The sequence below is a fragment of the Hibiscus syriacus genome, unplaced genomic scaffold (assembly GCF_006381635.1).
Source record: "Hibiscus syriacus cultivar Baekdansim isolate YM2019G1 unplaced genomic scaffold, ASM638163v2 tig00110429_pilon, whole genome shotgun sequence".
In the NCBI taxonomy this organism is placed as follows: Eukaryota; Viridiplantae; Streptophyta; class Magnoliopsida; order Malvales; family Malvaceae; genus Hibiscus; species Hibiscus syriacus.
In genome coordinates this window covers 4,973,662-4,996,817 of record NW_024062733.1, presented here as the reverse complement: position 1 = coordinate 4,996,817, position 23,156 = coordinate 4,973,662, and the positions used below count along the sequence as shown (strand labels likewise).

General features: G+C 29.7%; 1 protein-coding gene and 1 long non-coding RNA gene across 3 annotated transcripts; one reads left to right on the top strand and one right to left on the bottom strand.

The window, feature by feature from the left end:
- Positions 1–6,840: 6,840 nt before the first annotated feature.
- Positions 6,841–10,259, bottom strand: LOC120124944. 2 transcript variants are annotated; one of them, XM_039143491.1, is made up of 4 exons: positions 10,077–10,259; positions 7,871–8,374; positions 7,220–7,366; positions 6,841–7,133 (listed from the first exon to the last, which is right to left on the bottom strand). In XM_039143491.1, the coding sequence occupies exons 1-4, from the start codon at positions 10,179–10,181 to the stop codon at positions 7,029–7,031; spliced, it is 861 nt and encodes a 286-aa protein (XP_038999422.1). In that variant the 5' UTR covers positions 10,182–10,259; the 3' UTR covers positions 6,841–7,028. The 2 variants fall into 2 exon arrangements, with proteins under 2 accessions (XP_038999422.1, XP_038999423.1); XM_039143492.1 differs by having other exon boundaries at positions 6,850–7,133; positions 7,871–8,359.
- Positions 9,723–23,114, top strand: LOC120124945. The gene is made up of 3 exons (XR_005516317.1): positions 9,723–9,733; positions 12,824–12,826; positions 22,974–23,114. It is a non-coding gene; the product is annotated as an uncharacterized LOC120124945 (long non-coding RNA).
- The last annotated feature ends 42 nt before the right edge of the window (positions 23,115–23,156 follow it).

The following is a 23,156-nucleotide window of genomic DNA, read 5'->3' as shown; positions in this document are numbered from 1 at the left end:
GTTATAAAATGATAATTTACGTACAGTCATATTATCAACACTTACACAAAATATTTTTTACTGGATTAGTCGAGACTTGCAAATTTTATATCTAATTATAATTAAGAAATATAATAAGTATTTTGTATCAATACACATCTAATCATACTTTGAACAATTCTAACAACTATTCGTAAACCCTTGTACATCGTATAATAGTTTACTATACAAAGTGACACTTAAAAATTGTATGAAATATAATTAGATTTGTGCATTGATGCAAGTAACTTACTATGTCTCCTAGCTATATTTAGATAGAAAATCCGTAACTCGACTAATCCAGTTGATTTATTTTTTTAGTAATTTAATTTTTAATTTTATTTAATTTATTGAATATATAAAAATTTTATATTTTTTATTTAAAATTTAAAATAATTTTTATTTTTTTTAAATAAATAAGCCAACGAACTTTTAAAAAAATCAAGTTCACCTTTGAACAATATCAAAAAGCTAATTTAGTATATCTCTCATGTAATCCTTCACATCAACAGCTATAATGGACTGCCATGTAAGCATCTTAAATTGTCATATCAGCACCACAACGATCAACAACAAAAAATGTTGATTAAAAAATCAAAATAAATTTATTTCCTAAATTGAAAGGTCACATTAATGAAAAATAATTCAAGGACTCCATTAAATTTTTTCAAGAGTTTGAAATCTTCATATTCCTTTTTGCCTTGATTTTAATATCGACCTAAAGGAAGATATCAAATAATGAGTTTGGGACAGATAGTAAGGTTCATACCAAGTGATGAGTGGCAGAACTCATTATTTTATGAGGGAGACATTTAAAAAATTATAATTATTAACCTAAAATTTTTAATGTTTTTATCAATGTAAATTATATATCAAAATATCATACTAATAAAAAAATTATAAATTCTTAAAATTTATATGTCCACATAAAAAAAGTTAAAGAAACAAAATTCATTTAGTCTTTTTTGTTTGCTCATGATTTCACACAACTTACATATAGCCATAAAAATATATCGATGTAATTTTATAAAAAATTACATAATATACAAGTTTAATCATATATATATATATATATATATATATATATATATATATATATATATATATATATATATATATATATATATATATATATTGCATATAAATTTTATCTTTAGAGATGAAAATTCATAACCTGCGTAATAAAAATGGATATTCAAAATAAAATTATAAATATAAATTAAATTAAAAAAATATTAAAATTAAATGAAATACATTATAACTTGATTGAAGTCTCAACTTAAAAAAGATAAACAAACTCAAAAAATACGAAGAAAAATACAAAGAATTTTTATGTATATTGACTTTAGAAATAAAAAATGTAATTGAATTTTAATTCATTTAAAAATAAAATAATAATAGAAAAAAGGAATTTTAACTCTTCTTAATAAATGGTATTTAATTAATTTTTAAATATTAAAACAATTCACATATTTTTAAAATAATTAAATTTAATAGCTTATTAATAATTAAATTTAATTAATAGCTTATTAAAAATGTATATAATTATGCATGTGTTTTTGAAGAAAAAAATATTTTTTTGAAAACTTAAGTTAATATTAGTTTATTAAAATAATGAACGAGATAATCTTTAAAATAGTTGGAGCGTGATCTTACCATTTATTTATAATAAAATAATAATCTTCGTAAATCAAGTGAACTATTTTTTTCTAAAAATATCTAGAAAATCAATTTAAATATTTTTATTCTCAAATAATGGAATAATTATTAACTATCATATCTAGTATCTAATGCATTGAAAATAACATGATTCTTGCATGTTGGGTATCTTAAGATTGATGAAACATGATATATATATATATATATATAAGTATGAGAATTAAGGACATTGATGAACTTCGTATGGTGGCATGAAAATAATTAAGTTTTTATAATTCTGGTATACTATCTGTTGTTATTGTTGTTAAATTTATCATTCATGAATCATTGAGTTTGAAATTCAACGTGTGATTATTTCTCATTCATATATATTAATTAAAATGTTCGAAGTAAGATTAAAAAGATTGTATCACTGAAAGAGTCAAGACGACCCAAAAATGAAAGACGATGATACTTTTTTAGCATATAGTTGATATTGACATGTTCATTCTTTAATTCAATTTTGGAAGTAATATATATTTTACGAGTCGTGTTATGTTTGTCTGTGATATGGCTTGTATTGATAATGTTTATGATGCATGTAAGGTGGTTATGGTTAATGTGCCGTAAACATGAGTGAAATGATGTGATTAAGCATTGTCATGATGATAAATGAACCATATAAATAGTGATTAAGTGAACTTGAACATGTTTATCCTTGTTTGATTTTGTGTTAACAGAAGTTCAAGCAAGAGATATGATGCATTTGTCATGCCATGTTCAGTAGAATATGCTCGTATGAATTGCATGTAGAAATAGATAGACTTGAATGGCTTTGGCATGAAGAACATGTTGAAATTACATAGAATGAACTCAATAGGCAAAAAAAATGACTGATGAGTGATTCTAGTGACGATCTAGAAATATTTTTTAGGTTGTATACATAAATTAATCTTACAAATTTTTTTATATGGAATGGACAGAAAATTTTAAAGTGAACACAATCAATTAAATAGATCACTAATTCAAAAAATAATAACGTTGTTGTCATAATTCACACACTAGAAATCATGTCTTTAAAGTTTGATATGATTAGGTATGAAGTAGAACTAAAATTAGAAGGTTTAGAATTCCATCTCTAATCTCTACGATAATTGTTTGTGCATTCATGAGCCTAATGTATCGATACCTCATAAAGAACATCAGTGTCTATTAATTAAATTTTAAAATATTAACATTTATTTTGATTTTGATACTCAAATTCTAATATAATACCGTAGGTGTCAATATCAAAGTTATTACCCAAAATTTTCAAAACATTAAAGGTTTAAAAGGCATAAGTACCTTCTTAAGGCCCACTATGAACATTTAAAAGTTAAAATTTTAACTCCATAATTCTCAAATATATTTTTATATATTGTCGAGATATCCTTTTAAATACATTATAAATTATTCCTTAAAATTTTAAATATTTACAATTAGATCTCTAGATGACACATTAGCCCCTTTGATTAATTGGTGAACTCACTTTAAATTCTCTCTTTGTACTTTTTTTTTTATTAAGTTAAAGTGATTACAATGTATTTTTATCGATATAGCACCCTCAGACCCATTAATTACCTATTAGGCACCCTCTCTCCTAATATTACCATCTAGCACCTATTCTGACCAAACGCGAATCACCATCCGCACCTTCGCAGGTTCTGTCTGAGCTAGCGCCACGTAAGAGAAGGCGCGAATCGTCATCTGTGCCTTCGTTGAACCTCTAACATATACAGAAGGTGGGGATCATGAAGCATACCTTCCATGGGAAATATTGACATGGCGCCAAGTGAGAAGACGCGTTTCAAGAAGCATGCCTTCTAAGGTCCACATCATCCCTCAAAGCATTTTAAAAAAATATGCTTTAAAAAATAAAAATAAAATAAAAAAATACATACTAATATCATAATTTAATACATATTAGTTCCATGAGTTGAAGAGCTTAATAGATTAGCTTATATAGGTATATTAGAGTGTTTAGATTATGTTTATTGACAATGTGGGATAAAAGTTAAAAGGTGTATTCCTTAATTTTTTTATCTCTATATCTAATTAATCTACTTAAACACTTTTTTAACTCCTTCGAGATCTCCCCTTTAAAATTGTTAGAGCTCAGATTCCTAATCAATTTTTTTGTTAGTAGAAAGCAATAATATTGATTATCATAACGTGAAAAAAAAATACTTCCAAGTGTTTTTTACAGACGTGTTAAACTTTTAAGCTCGCCAATTTCAAAAGGAATAACATCTTGTAGCTTATTCCATCTCAAATTACTACAATAAAAATATATAATTAAATAAATTACATGAAAATTACCCATTATTTCATAATCTAGATTTAAAATAAAATAACATACAGTATTTTAAGGCGTTTGAGACACCTAAATATAATTAATCTTATATTTGATCTTACATGAGTATATCGTTTCCCCTTTATATATATCAACTTCAAATTTTAATTTAGTATAAATCTTAATAATAAATATTAACATAATGTAATTATTTAAATATATTAACATATGGAAAATATTTAATCTTAATTAATATAAATCTTAATAATAAATATTAACCTAACGTAATTTAACAATAGTGTATAAGTATATTAATTAGATATAAATATAAAAAAGTTAATATAAAAAAGTTAAAAAAATACACCTTTTAACTTTTATCTCATATTGTCAAGAAACATAATATAAACACTCAAATATTCCTATATAAGCTAACCCCATTAAACTTTTCAACTCATAGAACTAATATGTATTAAAATGTGATATCAGTCCTTATAAAATTTTTTTATTTTTAATTTTTTAAATCATATTGTTTTAAATACTTTGAGGGATGATGTGGACTTTGGAAGACGTGCCCCTTGAAATGTGTCTTCTCATGTAGCGCCATATCAACATTTCTCATGGAAGGTGTGCTTCATGATCTGCGTTTTTCGTATATGTCAGAGGTTCAACGAATGTGCGGATGCCGATTTGCATCTTCGTTTAAGTGGTGACAGCTCGAACAAAACCCCGCAAAGATGCGGATGGTGACATGTGCTTTGTTAGAATGGGTGCTAAATCGATAATATTAGGAGAGATAATATCTGACAGGTAGTTAATAGGTATGAGGGTGATATTTCGATAAACATGTCTGATTACAAAATAATATATATTTTGAATACTATCATCATTTAACAATAAACATATAATTACAATATTGCAGTTGTTGTTATTCAAATTCGTAAATTCTAAAAATAATAACGATTTATTTTTATATTGAGATAAGTTGGTTAATGACTATCCTTGGACGTTTGAGTATGCCATAAAAGAATCCATTTTATTTTCATTTCGAATATCAAATAAAACATCTCTTATTCATATAAAATAATCGGACCAAACAGTGATATTCCGCACAATACCATTTAAGCCTAAAAATATCCTATTTCTTGAACCGGGGTCTGCTCCACCTTACCCCACTAAAGCTGATACCTCAGATTTGACATTTATTACAACAATTGGAATTTCATTGGGTTTGTCCACATCTGTGAATTATGGTAGCAACGAACGGTGGAAATTAGACTCCCGATTCGACTGAGGTCTCATTCTCAAGTCCCATCATTCAAATCTAATGACCAATCAATAATTAACGCAATGATTTAACCTTCCAAAAAAATGCAATGATTTTTTTATAATTTGAAGATAAATACAAGGTACTAATAGTATTTATTTAAAAATTCTTAAATATTTAATAACAAATGTTTATATTTTTTTCTTAAATTAAGATAATTATAGAGTAATATTTACTTTGAATATTTTTAATTATTTGACAATAAATGTTTAATCATTTTAATGTAGTCATTGGTATTCGGACTTATGACTTCTAGGAACAACAATAATTTTTTTAATCAATGAGTTAAGTTAATTCGTGAAAATATTTATATCTTTGGTGTTCAAATTTGATACTTCAAAAGACTTAACTATAATTCTTTAATCATTGAGGTCACTTAACTCGTGTAAAGACGCTATGATTTTAAATTATAATTATGTCTATTTACATTTATAAAAATTATATTTCATATCTTATCAAATTTTTATATTCTATTCAAAATTTTATATTAGGGTAAAATATATAAATGATATCTCAATTATAGGCACTGTTTTATTGAGTCTCTTGACTGTTAAAAGTTACAAAATAATATTCTCATTATAAGACGTTTTGTTGAGTCTTATTATAAATGATCACTCAACTATTTACATGTTCTAAAACTTTCTTTTTTATTTAAAAAATTAGCAGTTGTATGAGCTGAACATTAATCATTTGACGGAGATATAAAATTCAATCTCAAAATTGTTTTGAGGTGTATTTTGTGGATCTACTCTTCATTTACATTATGTTTTCGAACAAATGTTTGAACATGTCGTTCAAGTCAGTGCTTGAAATCAAAAATTGTATTAGTAAACATCATTATCAAAATATTACTTTATCATATCTCAATCATCATGTTAACATTTAATTTAAACTACCATCAATTTTTAATAAAAAAATGACGAGTTTAAAACATATAAATAGTTAAGTAACCATATTTTAATCTTTACTAATCGAAAGACTCAATAAAATAATACATTATAATCATAAATCATTTTGTAATTTTTAATAATCTCTACAAAACAACACTTAATCATCAATAATCATTTTATAACTTTTAATAATCTCAACAAAACAACACTTAATCAGTACTTTACCCTTTCCATTACAAAAATTGTTAGATCCTATGCCCAGTGTGTAGAGGCATATACTTTGATACCATCAATATGAAATCCAAATCCCTTAAAGGAGGATATAAGATTGACCTTGGGAAAGTGATTGGCAACCATTGGAGTCGACTAGAAACTGATTAGACATGCCGATACATGGTGGAATAGAAACCTTTCAGCAACTTCAACTTTACGTGTTCTTTCATCATCAATCCATTCAAGAAAAGGCCAACTTTCAGTTGACAAGAAGATTCAGGTACTTCAGATGTATATGGACCAAGATGAACAAAAAACTCCATAAAAAAGAACATTTATTAACAAGTACAAATTCCAACTTTGCTATTGCATTGACCAAACACCGTGTACAATCATACTTGGCGACTTCTATTATAAAGGTGATTACAGCAAATAACATGGAACTATAACAAGAACTAGGTTATGGTTTATTTAGCATTTTAATGTCGTAGGATTTCCGCAAAGGCAGGCTTTGACATATGTCAAGTTGGCAGCACAAATAGTTTTTATCTTTCTTTTTGGCATTAACTCACTGGATCTAGCTAATTTATTACTAATTTACTGAGTAATTACTTCAGTCAAACGGCTGTTGCCTTTTCGAGTTGTTGGATTCTTCAGTTTTCGCAAACCTTCCACGAATCCTTGGTTGACTGTCAGCAAGAGCCTTCCTGCATGCATACTGGGAAAAAAAAACAGAAAACATACTAGTTTCAGTACAGAAATATGAAAACCATGGAATCTGAACATGTACTCATATTTTTTAACCTTGATTTTCCTTCCAAAGTTCCTCTTGTTCTTCTTATTCCTGTATCTAGAGAGTTTTTCCCTTCGATCTTCGGTAGAACAGCTGCTGAAGATTATTGGTCGCTCAACAGGAGAATGGATGACGCCCACGTTACCATTGTCAAGAGTCTGTCATAAAAACTCAGTATCAATGACCCACCCCATCCTGTGGAAATTACCAGAAACATCTAAAAGTTTCTCAGTTGCTATACGTTATTACAGAGACGATACATGCTCAGTGCTCTACATGGTTTGACAGATCATTCTGGTGGGAACTTTAGGAGTGTAATGACAGAGAAGCTTGTTGGAACAAAAGACAGGTCTTATTTGAATTTTAGATATAGGAAGAATTTAACTGCAAAGCATGAACCTTCGATTCCTGGTGAGATATCTATAACGGATAAACAAAGTTGTGTTCAGTGATGACAAAGGAGAGGTACGGATGGAAAAATAACGCCTCTAGCCAGAAAAGATCCAGGTCGCTAGAGGGAAAGTCTCTTAACATTCTAAAATCTTGCACATCAGCTAAAGAAATCATGTCTAAATCCGGAAGGTATCCACACAAAAGCCAACAGAAAAGCTAACAGGCTAAAGAAAAAGGGTCAAAATCAAAGCAAAATAATAAAGGCTGACCTTTATATCTCCTTCACTAAATGCCCTCCTCATCCCATTTGCAGAACCAAAATCCATTCCAGGTAAATCAAGAAAATTAGGCTTGATTGCAGCCGCTTGCATCCACTCCATCGAGCTTAAACAATCTGAGCTGACACTTTTCTGGAATGGCACATCACAGAGCATTTCATTTTCACGATTTCGGTTTTCATCGGTCTTCAAAACAGGAATCTTTGCATCCAGGAACTCAGACAGTGGTGTTTCTATTTCTTCCCGTGCTATTAGATTTTTCTCGCACTCATAGAGAACTTCTAAAAGCTGCTCGTTTTGAATTGATTCAATATCAGCAGCCTTAAGTCCTTGTGAAGTAATAACATCTTCACCGCACAAGCCTAACGAGATGACTGAAGTCATGGGATCAAGGCCCACAATTGGTTCTTCAATGATTGGCTCAGGAGCTTTGAATAGATCACCTTCTTCTCCCAGGTAATATTCAGATATTGCAGATGTCTGAACCAGGTTGTCCTACATTAGACATGAGTGAATATAAAGAAGCTTTAGAATAAAAAGTTATTCATTTACAAAATAAGATATATTTTTTTCTGAATGAAACAAAGTAGGCAAGTCCAAAAACAATTAATACAGGCAAAAGAACACTCTGCTTTGTGTAATTCAAATTGAGCACGAGATGCATTCTAGTCAGCTATATAAAAGCTTTAGCCTGGCGCCTTCGACAAAACAGTTGAATTCTAACCAAAACCCGGAATAGGGCTGGTTTCATTACATCTTTTCCTTTTCTTTTTCTCGATAAAGAGTATCAAGGATTTTACAGATGAATTGCCCAGTATCAAACATATTAAACCCAAACTAGAAGACTGTTGTTATCATGCTTATTTAAATGAGCTCCACTGCCTCTTCTTCCTTTGCCGTCCACAAAACTGAGATCAGGATTAAACAACCAAATCCAAAAGATTTGATAGTTCAAGGAAAAAACCTAAATTTCGTTTTAGTAATAACTTATTGAAGCTTAAACATATTTGTCCTGTACAACACCGAACTCTGGCCTCATAAACTAAAACTTAAACATTTGATAGAAGATTGCAACTAGAATGATCAAAGCTAAATTTCCGTTGTGGCTTTCTTCGTTCATCATATGCACACGCTAAAGTTCTTAAGAGAAACAGATTACTAATAGCAATCAGCTCTCCCAACCGGAATTTTTGTTTTCCTAAAAGCATCCATGTTCGATAGATTCGTATAAGGTTATGGAGGTATAATCCTCAAAACATAGAGAAAACTTTATAAAACTGTGAATATCGATGAGACACATACATTAATCCAATACTCACCCGAGTCAAGATAGCATAGCATATTAGTAATCGAATTCAAAACCCATCTCAACAAACAACAAAAATTCCGTGTTAGCACTTAAGAAAGTAAGAATATAACATCCATTTAAAGGGTAAATTACATTTCTCTTGCAGTCTACACCAGTGTCAGTTTCACTTTTGAAACCAACTACATAATGCGCCCTTTATACCCAAAAAACTAAAAGAAAAAAAGAAAAGTGACCCTTTCCCCCTTCTAATCTCTCAAGTACAAGGGGAACTGAAAAGTGAAAAATCCAATGTCCAATTCACACCAAAAAGTTGAAGAAAATGGAAGAAAGCTTCAAGAACACGGAAGTGGTGACATGGAAATCATTTTCCAATTATATTCTAACTTTTTTTTGTTTTGTTTTATTTCCTTTTTCCTGATTCATTATGTAAACGCTTTCATTCTTTTTCCCATTTCAGCCTTGTTTGGTAGCCGATAAACCGTTCTTAGAATGACTAATTGAAGGCCCCCATTTCTGGAGAACCCAAAAAACAAAGAACTTGAAGGGTGAAAGTTTCCAAAATACATTTTCCCTAAAAATTAGAAAACTTTAATATGGGCAAATGAAGTTCCCCTTTGAAATCAATCAAAAACTGTAAAACTTGACAGAAACACAAAAATCTCTCCACTTTAACAACGAAACAAAGAATCATCACGGTGCGAAGAACAAAGTGAATACTGAAAGCCTGAAACAAAGGTTCAGTTGCATGTAATCAAAACTAAAACCCACCTCAAAACCATATCTAATCAACCAAATGCCGATCGCCCAAGACAAACCCAAATAAGTGAACATTACCAAAAACAAAATAGAAAGCAACAAATCCGAGACAAAGATTCAGATACTCATTACCATTGAAGCATTGGGTTTCTGGGTTTCGCACAACTCTTCAAAGTGCTGAAAATCTTGAGAAATTTTCTGCATGTAAGGGAAAAATACCCCCGTTCCTGCATACATTTCTAACTCACGAAAACACAAACTTCCTTTGATTCTTGAGAAAAGAAAAGCACAAACTTTGATTTTCCCTAGAAATCAGAGTCCCCATAAGTAGAGCAAAATACTAACTAGACAGAAGCCAAAAATGCTATAATAAGGACAAAGTGTAAGATGACATGATATACAGTGGCCCCTCTCTGTCCCCAATTGTCTCAAGTGGTGTAAATGTTTGGGTCTTATTCGTTTAAATTTTTAGGATCATATTTATGTTCGTTTATTTATTTTTAAGGTATATGTATTCTTTTATTTATTGTTCATAAAGATTTTTGTGTAATGTTTATGAACGTAATTATTTATATGTTCACGAATATGTCTATTTCTATTATGAACTTATTTATTTAGCATTCACGAATATATTTATTTTAATATTTATTTAATGTTTGTTTACCATTCCTTTAAATATTCAACTTTTTGTTTTTATCCTGCTAAAGAAAAATTGATAAAATTATAACATTAGTGTTTAAACTCTTTAAAATTCACAGTTTAAATTTCATTTTTTATTATATATTTAATTTATTCACTATCATCACCAATATTTAAAATATATATAAAAAAAGGAAAACTAGGTAAATGTTTTTGTTCATGAATATAAATAAATGAGTTGAAAAACAAGCTCATAAAATAACTCATTCATGAACATAAACGAATTAAACACACATTTGTTCGTTTATTAAATGAATATAAAAGATTTTGTTCATACTCGTTTATTTAACGAACATAAACGAACGTTATACAAAAAATTTACAAATAATTCATCGAATACTTTGTTCATTTAAACCCCTGCATATCATGCCTCTTTCTTTTATTTGAAATGTTGTATTATATAAATATATTTATGATTATTGTTTTGGGTAAATTACACCGTTCATCATTGTATTATACTTTCTCTCTTATTTTCCTCACCCAACTTTCAATTTTTCTATTTTGCTCACTGAACTTTACATATTGAATCATTTTGTTCATTCTGTTGTTAACTTTTTAACAGCGTTATGACGTGGCACATGAATAAAAAATGGCGCCGTTTTGAAAAACTCAAATATACTCTAAAAACGTCGTTTTGGTGAGTAAAATATGAGAGATAATAAAGTTTAATGACTCATAGTGTACTTTACTCTTTTTCCTTCTCTTCTCCATTTTCCCTCTGTCGACCACTATGTCATTTTCCGATCAATATCGACTACCGTAGATGGTGGTTGTTTGTTTTGTCCCGACTCCTTGAGTTCGAATCTGGCGGTTGTTTCACTAGAAAACGTCTCAAACCCCATTAATTTGGACTAAAACATTCCGGTTTCCTCATTTTTAATCTCAAATTCGTGGACTTCAGAACAACTTCCGACAAAATAAAGGTCAGATTCGAACTCATGAAGTCGAGACGAAGCGACTCATCCCATTTTAAAGACCAAATGACCTCCATCTACGGCGGTCGACACCTTTTATTTTTTTTATTTTTTATTTATTTTATCTTTTTATTATTTTATCAATCGTTATAGAGAAAATGGGGTAATGAATAAAATGATTTAATCGGTAAAGTTTAATGACCATAACTAAAAGTTGAATGAAAAAAATAAGAGATATAATAATACATTGAAGAAAGGTGTAATTTATTTATTTTTTTTAGGGTGGAAGAAGAAGTATTGAAAACAATTTTGTATTATTATAACAGCAATTTGCATAGAATGTGGGCTTGTCAGTGCTCAGCACTCATTCTGACCTTTTTATCTCATGTCAGATGTATAACTTGCTCACACGGGTTCTAGCGCGTGTTCAACATTTCCCATGCATGTGTGAATGGTATTGTCAGCTGCATCAATTTCTTCTTCTGCTGTTGCGGTCCACATTCCAGGTACCGTTCATTTCAAGCAGCGGAGAGTGAACTTTCTTTTATCTTAAAAAACAAAAGCCCAATTGTCATTCTTTATTACTCAATTATTTATATAAATCGATACTTAAAAATATCGGCTTTATATATTAATTATTGGAGTTAACAAGAGTAGACGTTGATTGGATTGAGTTGAATTAAAAATGTTTAAAATATTAAATTATATAATTTTATCTTTTAATTTAATTTTTTTCAAGTGTAGTTATTTGAATTTATTTTAAATTTAATTATAAATATTTATAATATTATAATAGTAACTGATTTTAATTTAAATAGTTTTCTATAATAATATAGAATACATGTATATATTTTATATTTTTTCATATGTTATATAGATACATCATATAGAGTTGTGACACTCAACTCAAACTTAAAAATCAATTCACTAATTATTAAAATTTTTGATTTATTTGAGTACTATTTTATAACTCAACTTGAATTTGGAATTCTCCCCAGTCGAATCGAGTTTATAAAATTATGAGTCGAGTCAAGTTTTCTCAAGTAGAATCAAATAAAAAATAATTTTTCGAATTGAATCAAGTTTTGTTCACCCTTAAATAAGAGTTTATGAATTATAATTAGAATTATTTGAAATATAATTAGATATGTATATTGATATGAATAATTTATGGTGTTTTATAATTATATATAAATACAAAATTTTTAAATCTTGATTTATCTAGTAATATTAATATATATAAATGTTAATAATACGATTGTAAAGTATGTAACATTTTCAGTGACGGTTGATATGTATATAAAGTAAAAAGCATGTTCACATTATCAATTTGATTATATGAATATGATTAACTTATATGTGCGTTTATATATTATATGTATATATTATGTATAATATATATTATATTGAATATATATTTTTTATTTTTTAATAATCTATAATTTTATAGTTTGTAATGTTTTCTAATAGTATTTTTAGTATTTTTAAAACGAATGATAATTTAATGTTCATTGATAATATTTTTTAAAATATTTTTATATTTTAAATTTAAAATAATTTTCTTATTTTTTAAAATAAATAAACCCTCATTTAAAAAAAATTAATTTAATTCTTAAACTCGACTAAAAACATAATTTAATCTCATTGTCATGTCATCATCAGTTATAGATCAACGTGTCAACATTGTGAATCATTGTATTAATATAATAAGTGTCAACTTTTGATTTTGTTGGTTAAAGAGATAATTATTATCTTTTAATTTAAGGGTCACATTAAGTATAAAAAAATAAAAAGTTATAGTAATTTTTTAAATTAAAATCACAGCTATTGTTAACTAATATTTTTTAAAAAATAATAACTTTATAAACATAATATATTAAGTTTAATCTTAAATAATTCTTTTTTATATGAGGTAAATTATTTTCGTTAGATTTAAAACAATATTATATTATATTATATTATATTATATTATATTATATTATATTATATTATATTATATTATATTATATTATATTATATTATATTATATTATATTATATTATATTATATTATATTATATTATATTATATTATCAACAAAATATACTTGTTTTTGACAAAGTCAACTATATATATTATATAATCAACGATGTACTATGATTTATGAAATAATTATATAATCAAACAAAACCCACAACGGTGGATACGTAAATTTATTATTCTTCTTTAAGGTAATTAAATGAATTATTTTTATTTCTAAAGGTTATAGGTTATAGCATCTGCTAACAGGGTGATTGAATATTCATTGTTAAATAATTAAGATTATTTAGAATATATTACTTTGTAATTACTTTAATTTAATAAAAAAATATTAATAAATATATTAAAAATAATAGTATACTATTCTTTTTTTTTACTGCTGATGAACAAGGTTGTTTCTAGAAGGAGATATACACATTTACTAACTTGTTAATAATTTCTGATTCTAATTAAGGGTCTCGGGGTTTTAGGGGGGAAGTGATTGTCATTTTGGGTTCATCCATGGCCAGTACTTTTGCTTTACCATTGAGTTTTTACATTTTGTGTTTCTTTTGAATTGAAATAAACAAAAATATTAGTAGTTTATTTGATTAGACTGGTATTAAAATAATTTAAAACAATGTTATATTGCTAGTTATGGAATTATATTTGTTTATAAAATAAAATGTAATTATTCTAATCTACATAATATTATAATTTAATTATTTATTTTTAAATTGATTTATAAATTGAATAATTCGGATTGTATAGTTTGGTATTTAATTAAGTTTTGCTTCTTTTATTTAACCATAAGAAAGCAAAACTTTAATGCTTTATGATGTTTGTGCATTTGAGATCGTATAATTGTCTTTTCATATTATATTAAAACTTATATAAATAAATATAATACTTACAAAAATTGTTTAAAAATATAAATTTAATATATTAATTATATTAAGGATAAAGTATATAAATAGTCCACCGACTATAGGTTGTTTCTTTGTTGAGTACTTCGGCTACCCATTATAAGTTATTGTTTTGTAGAGTCCCTCAACTATTAAATGTTACAAAATAATCATTAGAATATTCATATGTATGTTCACGTTAAGCTTAGACGATCGTCAATTTTTTAATGGAAAACGAAGAGTTTGAGACATATGAATAGTCAAATGACCTTTTTATAAGTTTTGATAGTTAATGGACTCAATAAAGAAATAACCTATAGTTAAGGGACCATTTTCACCAATTGATGTTTAAATATAAAAAGATAATTCTTTAATGATTTCTTCTTAAAATTTTGATCTAGAGAAAAAAAAGAGTAAAGTACACAAATAGTCCTCTAACTATAGGGTATTGTTTTGTTGAGTACCTCGATTATTAAAAGTTACAAAATAGTCCTCTAACTATAGGACATTGCTTTGTTGAGTCCCTCAACTATAAACAATTACAAATTAGTCAACCGACTATTCAAATGTTTCAGACTTGTCATTTTTCCGTTAAAAATTGATGGTCATCTAAACTGAGTGTTAGTGTGATGACTGAGATATGATAGTCATTTGAGATTCTAAGATTAAGTTTTATCATATCTCATTCAACATGTTAACATCCCGCTCAAATTGTTGTTATTTTTAACAGAAAAAAAACAAGTTTGAAACATATGAATAGTCAGGTGACCATTTTGTAACTTTTAATAGTCGAGGGACCAACAAAACAACGCCTTATAGTTAGGCGACCATTTATGTACCTTACCCTAAAAATTAAATGACCAAAATAAAGATAATACTATACTTTAAAGAACAAACTAGGCCGAGTTGAACATTCAACGAATGGTTCGTGAACCGTTCATCGATAAGTTCTTTTATTTATCAAACAAACGAGCATGAACAAGATTTTATGTTCATTTCATTAAATAAACACACACGAACAAATGGTTCATTCGTCATTTACTCGATCTGGGTCTAATATCATTTCAACTATTTTAAAATATTAATTTATTCAAATCAATTCGATGCAGGTCGAATATAAACAATATATTTTCTAGGTGGGGTAGGTTGAATATAAACAATATATTTTAAAATAGTAATTTATTCGAATCAAGTAATTTTTTTTTGCTTCTATTTTTATTATATTTTAAATAGTCAAAGTAATATATTTATTATATTCGAACACCAAGAAAATAATATATTTCAAAATATATTGTTTGCCCCGACTTGAGTCGTTTTAGTGTTACTTCTATTTTTATTGTTCAAGCATTCATTATATTATAAGATAAATATTAATTAAAGTAAGCATTATACCCAAAATAGTCTTGGGCAAGTGGTTAAGGGGTTATTTATCATCTAAAGGGACAAAGGTTTGATTCCTCACCCCTAATTCAACACAATTTTGTTTCAATTTGCTTTCTTTTTATCAAATGGTGTCACTTAGAGGAAAAAATATTTAAATTAAATTAATAAAAGCTCTCCAATGATATCATGACATGTGTCATCATATAAATGGAGGATTAAATAAATTGAATTAATTTAAAATTATGATTAGTTTGACAGATTGTATAAGTAATAAGGACTAAATGTAAATTATATCAATTTTATTAACTACCATGCTAGCACTTTCGTTAACTGTTAACGACTACTGACTTGATTGAATGCATTTAAATAGTTGGGTGGTCTTATTTATAAGAATTCAAAAAAGGTGGTCGAAATGAAAAAGGGCTATAGTTCGGTGATCTCTGGTATAGTTTACCCTTTCTTTCTTTTTTATTTATATTAACTTTTTTAGAACAATCCACATGGAAAAAAAATATAAAATTTAAAACTTAAAAGTTTATAATGCATAACATAAACATAAAATTTATAAATTCAAAATATATAATTTAAAAATAAAATTTAGAAACATAAAAATAAAATAAAATTCAAAATTTACAACTAAATTTAAAATAATTTAAAATTAAAGTAAATAATTTAAATCCTAAGGTGAAATAATTTAAAAATATATATAGATAGATTTAAAATGTTAGGGTAAAATAATTGTGTCCATTCAAGCCACTTGCCGTTATTATCTAACGGAAATTCTGTCGTTAATATCTAAAGGAAATGCTGGCGTGACAGTTAATAAAATTAGTATAATTCTATTTTTAATCCTCAATACTTATACATTTTATCAATTTGGTCCTAAATAAAATTTAATTCAATAAATTTAATCAACCAATTAGATGGTGACACATCACTATTAGATTAAATTTTTTTATAACTTAATTTTTTAATTTATATATTTATCTTCCAACTAGATAAATATATGAATTGAGCTCATCTTAGCCGTTGATGTAAATAAATCTAGGTCATTGATTTAGAGGGAGCACAATTATAAATAGAGAGTCTCTCATCCTCATTTGTAACAACTTATTCCATTAATTCTCTTGGGAGAGTAATAAAGCTCTGAGGTATTTACTCTATCCCTTGTGTGCTTTGTACCTAAGTCTCTTTGTGTTGTTACTCTCATGGTGGCTAGGAGTAGCCACGCTTGTGGTTGCACTTCCACACCATAGTCTAACCTTGGTGGCTTGGAGTAGCCACGTTGGTGTTAAAGCTTTCACATCCTAGAAGCCTTAAGAACTTGGTTCCGACCTTGGTGAGTTTGCATGCTCACTAGGCTTGAGTAAGGCTTACTTAGTCGCAGAAAATACCCATAAGTGTTAAGAAATGTCTAAGGTCGCACGTCTTGTCATAACTTAACTCTGATATTGCGGCGGTTTGGGCTTGAAGGTTTTAAAGGTGTGATAAGTGGTATCAAAGCGAGTCATTGTGGGGAGACAATGATCATTTCGTACGTGTTTGGTTGAAGTGGTAAACCAGGTAAGTTTGATTTACTTACTATATTGACAATTTATTTTGGTAGTTAAGTTGGCAAGGATTTGCACTTGAGCTAGTTAGGGGTGATTGAGCTAGTTCGTGGAAAAATAGTTTAATATGACAAAGCCAAGAGTTGGAACTTTAAGGAAATCGATAGCTTCGGTAGAGGAAAGGGTTACTAGGTTGGAGGAGTTAGATAGCCAGGCCCAGAAAGAGGTGCATGAGCTACTCGACGAGTTTAGTGGAAAAACTTCCGAGCATGTATTGGATGTGCTTAACATGTTAGAAATCTTAACTTGGTTGGAGAAAATGGTCGATAGACTTGAGAGATATGTGGAGAGAACCAAGGAGACCCAGGGTGTTGTGGAATCCCGCCTTGATAAACTAGAGTCCATGGAGGATAGGTTCAAGGACGAGACACACTGAGTTCTCAACGAGTTAGAGATGGTTCGAGGGAGTTCCACCCATGAAGCCGATGTGATGACTTTGAGAAATGAGGTGGATGAGCTCAAGGGTAAGCTACTAATATGCAAATGTGCAATGAGTTAATGGGGTACGCTCAAGACCTTCTTGGAATGACTTAGCCCAGGGGAAAAACTCGCAGTGGAGCAAGGTGATGCCTAGAGACTTTCGGAGGCCATAGCTATAGAGCTTGCGGGGGGTATGAGCCAACCAACATAGATTCATCCAGGCCCACGTCGAGGAAATACGACAATGGTTAGGGAGACTAGAGAAAGGTGCAGCAGAAACATGGGGGAGAAAGTTCTTCGAATAACCAAGGCGAGCCATCTACTGTTCATAGCCAAGGGAAGCCATCAAAGGGGAATGACAAGGCTGAGTCCGTGGTGGAGAAGAAGGCGAGAAAAAATGAGATCAAATGTTACTTTTGTGATGGTCCCCCATGTGATAAGGGGATGGCTCAAAAAGAATTGACTAGCTGTCATTGTCAAAGGGATAAATGAGTTTGGAGAATGAGCATCAAGATGTGGTGCGAATGTTAAAGTAGTCAACCCAAGATCGAAACGTGATGAGACTTTAGTTGTCAAAGTAGTCAAGCATGACAGGAAAACCAGTGAGATAACAATTGAAGCCGTCAAACCGAGGGTAAAGAGGAAGTAGTTAAAGTGCTACCAGTGCAAAGGGCCTCACAAGGTGCGGATGTGCCTAAATAGAACCAAGCAGTCCAGAGGGAAGGACCAGGTCGGGGATAATGAGCCTGCAAGACTTGGTGCGATAAGGTTTATTTCTGCCAAGGCGAGTGGTAGCCTAGTGCAGAAAGGGATAACCATGTCCAAGGAGGTTGGAGAGCTCATCGAGCATGTTCAACCAAAGAAGAACATGGCTTAAAAGACCATCAATGGAGAAGGGTCAAAGGAAACTAAGCCAAAGAAGGACAAGGCAACCGTGAAACCACCAATGGGCAAGAAGGAAAAAGAACGAAGAACTTCGATTAAGAAGTTCCAACGCAATAGGAGGAAACATACTTCAAGGAATAAGACCTAGGGTAACAAGAGAGCACCGAACTTCATAAATAAAGGATCGATGCATAGAGTGTCAGACTTCATGGAGAAAGAAGAGATGACACACTTTAGAGTAAATGCAACAGAAATGGAGGTACATCTCGAACATAATTGTAGTGTTTCTGAGTTTGATTTGTAATCTTTGATGAGAATAGGTGTGAAGAAACCTAACAATCCGTGTAGAGTGGCCAAATGTTTAAGGGATAATTCCAAGCCTTCTTCAAAAGAATAAGTGAGTCCAAGTAGAGGTAAATCAATGTTGATAGGAAAAGTCTCCTACGGGAGAGATGTACCCAAATGAGACATCACTTGGATGTAAGAGCCAAAGAAAGCACAACATGTATGGGAAGGCCAAGTCCTTATAGGGGGACGTGAGGAAACCGAGGCATCGAACAACCAAGGCGATAGGGGGAATGGCGCGAAGGATCGTGGAGTTACATGGCGGTAGAAGCCAAGGAAAACAGTTCGTATGGGAAGACCATAACAAGCTGAGGCTTCGAGAAGTATCCAAGATGAGCTAGCCCAGGATCGTTAGAGTATAGCGACAAGGGCGTCGCTAGGTATGTCAAGGGTCACAGAGTTGGGCTCGGGACATTAGTACTAGTGTCCGACAAAGAGGTTCAAGATGGAGTATCAGGCTTGCCAAGACCATTAGACTTGGCCCATCACTTGGAGAATGTTGTGGAGCCCGTTCACATTGGCAGTGCAAAAAAGGAACGTGACATCATATTCGAAGATGTTCACATGAGCTTGGCAAATATGGCATGAGACGATGTTATATCAAGAAGGATTATAGAAGAATCTTTCCATATCCAGTGTGAACACTTATACAAGGAACAAATTCTACTAATGGAGGTTTGGTGGGGGAGAATGTCATGGGTTGCGAAGTTGGGCTCGGGACATTGGTACAAGTGTCCGAAAAAGAGGTTCAAGATAGAGTATCGGGCTTGCCAAGACCACCAGACTTGGCTCATCACTTGTAGAATGTTATGGAGCCCGTTCACACTGGCTGTGCAAAAAAGGAAAGTGACATCATATTTAAAGATGTTCACATGAGCTTGACAAATATGGAAGGGGACAATGTTATATCAAGGAGGATTATGGAAGAATCTTTCCATATCCAATGTGAACACATATCTAAGGAAAGAATTCTAATAATGGATGTAAAAAAATGAATTTTTTTGCATGGTTAGTGTGAACGGGCTGCACAACATTCTCCAAGTGATGGGCAAGTCTGGTGGTCTTGGCAAGCCCGAAACTCCTATCTTGAACATCCTCTTTGTCGAACACTTGTACCAATATCCCGAGCTCAACTCCGTGGCCCGTGACATTTTCTCCCAAAAACCTAGCGACGCACTCGTCGCTTCACTCTGACATCCTGGGCTAGTTCACCTTGATACACTTTCTCGACGCCTCAATTTATTGTGGTCCTCATATACAAACTGGTTGCCTTGGCTTATGCTGCCATTCCCAAATGGTTTCATCTAGTTAAAGGAAAATCAAATAACAAATACAGATGGAGCAAAGGTGCCACGGGGACTCGAACAAGGAAATCAAATAACAAATACAAAGGGAACAAAGGTGCCAGAGGGACTCGAACTTGTTAATTAAGATTACTAGGCACGACTAATACCAACAAGCTAAGCCCTATGCTTGTGTTTTATTCACACAATATTGTATATATTTTAATTATTTCCCAAAAAAAACTTAGAACTAAACCACTAGAACAAGTCTTACATTTAAGACTAAATAGGTGGATTTTTATACATATTAAATACTGGTTGTACAATATTAAAACAAAAAATAAATTTAAAATTTAAATATTTTTAAAATAAATTTAATATTATTTCACATTTTTAATTCAAGGATTATATATAATTTCAAATTGAATCTTTTTAATTTGACTAATGAATTTATTTTTTATTAAAAATATACTGTGAATCATCTATATTTTAATTAATATTTTATAAGATTGTTTAGTTAAAAATGCATAATTTAAGTTGGTTATATATAATCCTTGAATAATTTGTTCTTATTCCTACATTTGTTACTTGATTTTCCTTTAATCAAATGATGACAAGTGTCACAATTTACTTGGAAGATTAAAATATATAAATTAAATAATTTTGAATTATAAAAAACATTTAATCTAATGGACACATGAATTATAAAAAACATTTAATCTAATGGTGACATGTGTTACCATCTAATTGGTTAATTAAATTTATTGAATTAAATTTAATTTAGGATTAACTTGATAAAATGTATAAATATTGAGGACTATATGTATAATTATATTGATTTTATTAGATGTCACATCAGTATTTTCGTTAAATATTAACGGCAAGTGGCTTGATTGAATAAAATTAAATAATTAAATGATTTGATTGACAAAATTAAAAGATCGATGACAAAAATAAAAAGAGTAAATAAAAAGGTAATTTACACAAAAAGAAATCAATACAATATTTTTTTTCTTTTTCAAATAATTTAGAGTAAATACATTATATTATTTGTTCAATAATAACTCTCAACCTCTAACTACATGAACACCTTTAGTATTTGCACGTATTTGAATGCAATAATTGAATATTTATAGGAAGATATTTCTTTTTCACATCTCAAGTGTCTTTTGTACTTTAATACTGTACCATTGTTGAAAGAGAACGCATTATGTTGATTGGGAATAAAAAGATTATTAAATCAATAAAAGATAAGGACAACCCATTTCTGGCAAACATTTGGACTTGTGATTAAAGTGATATATGTTAAAATAAAAAATATATTTCAATCCAATAAAAATTAAATTAAAATTCTAAAATAAAATTAATAATTGTGAACGAGTACTTAATTTATAAACAAAAACTAAACGAACAAAAACTTCAACATTCATATCTATTTTAATACACCAAAAACTCATACTACTATTTATAATCATCTTAAATTAATCATAAACGCTCCAAAAGCTCATTGGTTGGATGGAAAATGACTTCATTTAATGATGGCAAGTTTAAAGTTGATATCAAAATCAGGACTCAAATTTCAAATAACCCCATCTATCTTTTCTTTCCGTTGCTTTTTAAAAGTGTTTTTGAGTCAAAATAATTTATAAATGAAAAGTAGTGAGAAAATTTTAATTTTCTTTTGTCCAAAATACTTCTGAATAAAATTACTCATATATTATTGTTTATGTCGCTGGTTCTTTTATTTGTTTAAGAGTAACATCTAAAACAAATATTTATTTATTTATTTATTTAAAATCAATTTTAATAATAATATCAAGTATGTAAATTTTAAATTAAATAATTTAAAACTATTTTTGAAAAATATTTTGTATAGAAAATTTTAAAAAAATAATGTCTAACGACCATAAGTGTGAATATGTAGCGAAAGATGAACCTGTCATAGGAATAACCATATCCATAGCTAGGGGTGTAAACGAGCCGAGTCAAGCTTAAGTATCGCCAAGCTCGACTCAAACTCGAAAACTTTAAATGTAAGCTCGACTCAACTCAACTCAAAAACTCGCGAGCCTCAAATTTTCAAACTCAACTCAAACTCGAAAGATAATATTGAAACTCGACTCGAAAAGGCTCGAACTCAAAAATAATTCAAGAGCTCAACCGAAACTCGAGACTCGAGCTCAATTGAAGCTTGATTTTGAGCTCGATTCAAGCTTGACTTTAAGCTCGTTTGAAGCTCAAAGACGGGTTAGTTTTCAATTGTTGAAACCCATCCCCTTTTATAAACTCTCTTTACTCCTTATTCCCCAAGAACCACCGATGTGGGATATGAACTACTTTCAAACAACTCAGCAACAACAACAACAATGGGGTTGTCCAAATTCACACCCCACCTTCAACTCTGATCCCCATCTCCATCTCCAGATCAAGGTTGTAGTAAAAAGGAGAAAGAGATAGTAATCTATTTTCAAAACCAAAAACTCCTAAGGCCTAACTCGATTCATCACTCACTAACCCGAAGATCCAGAACAAAAAAAGTTAGCTAAGTAAAACGGTATAATAATAGTTTACAAAAAGATGGATTGAAGCTTTCATGAACTGATAACATCGTCTTCTTCATCTTCCATGATACTCTCCAATGAAGGCCTCCAACAACACTCCACTTTAACAGATCTAACTTTCTCCATTTCAACCAAAAGTCCCCCTAATCGATACCCGCCATTATTGCCGTTCTTATTCTTTAGCTTCACTAACAACAACTCGAGCTCCTC

Bases quoted from the DNA above. Each gene is read 5' to 3' on its own strand.
- LOC120124944 (XM_039143491.1), bottom strand. From the start codon at position 10,181: ATGTATGCAGGAACGGGGGTATTTTTCCCTTACATGCAGAAAATTTCT. The intron at 8,375-10,076 runs GTAATGAGTATC...TGTCTAATGTAG, and splicing joins AGAAACCCAATGCTTCAATG to GACAACCTGGTTCAGACATC. The intron at 7,134-7,219 runs GTTAAAAAATAT...TTTTTTTCCCAG, and splicing joins ACTTTGGAAGGAAAATCAAG to TATGCATGCAGGAAGGCTCT.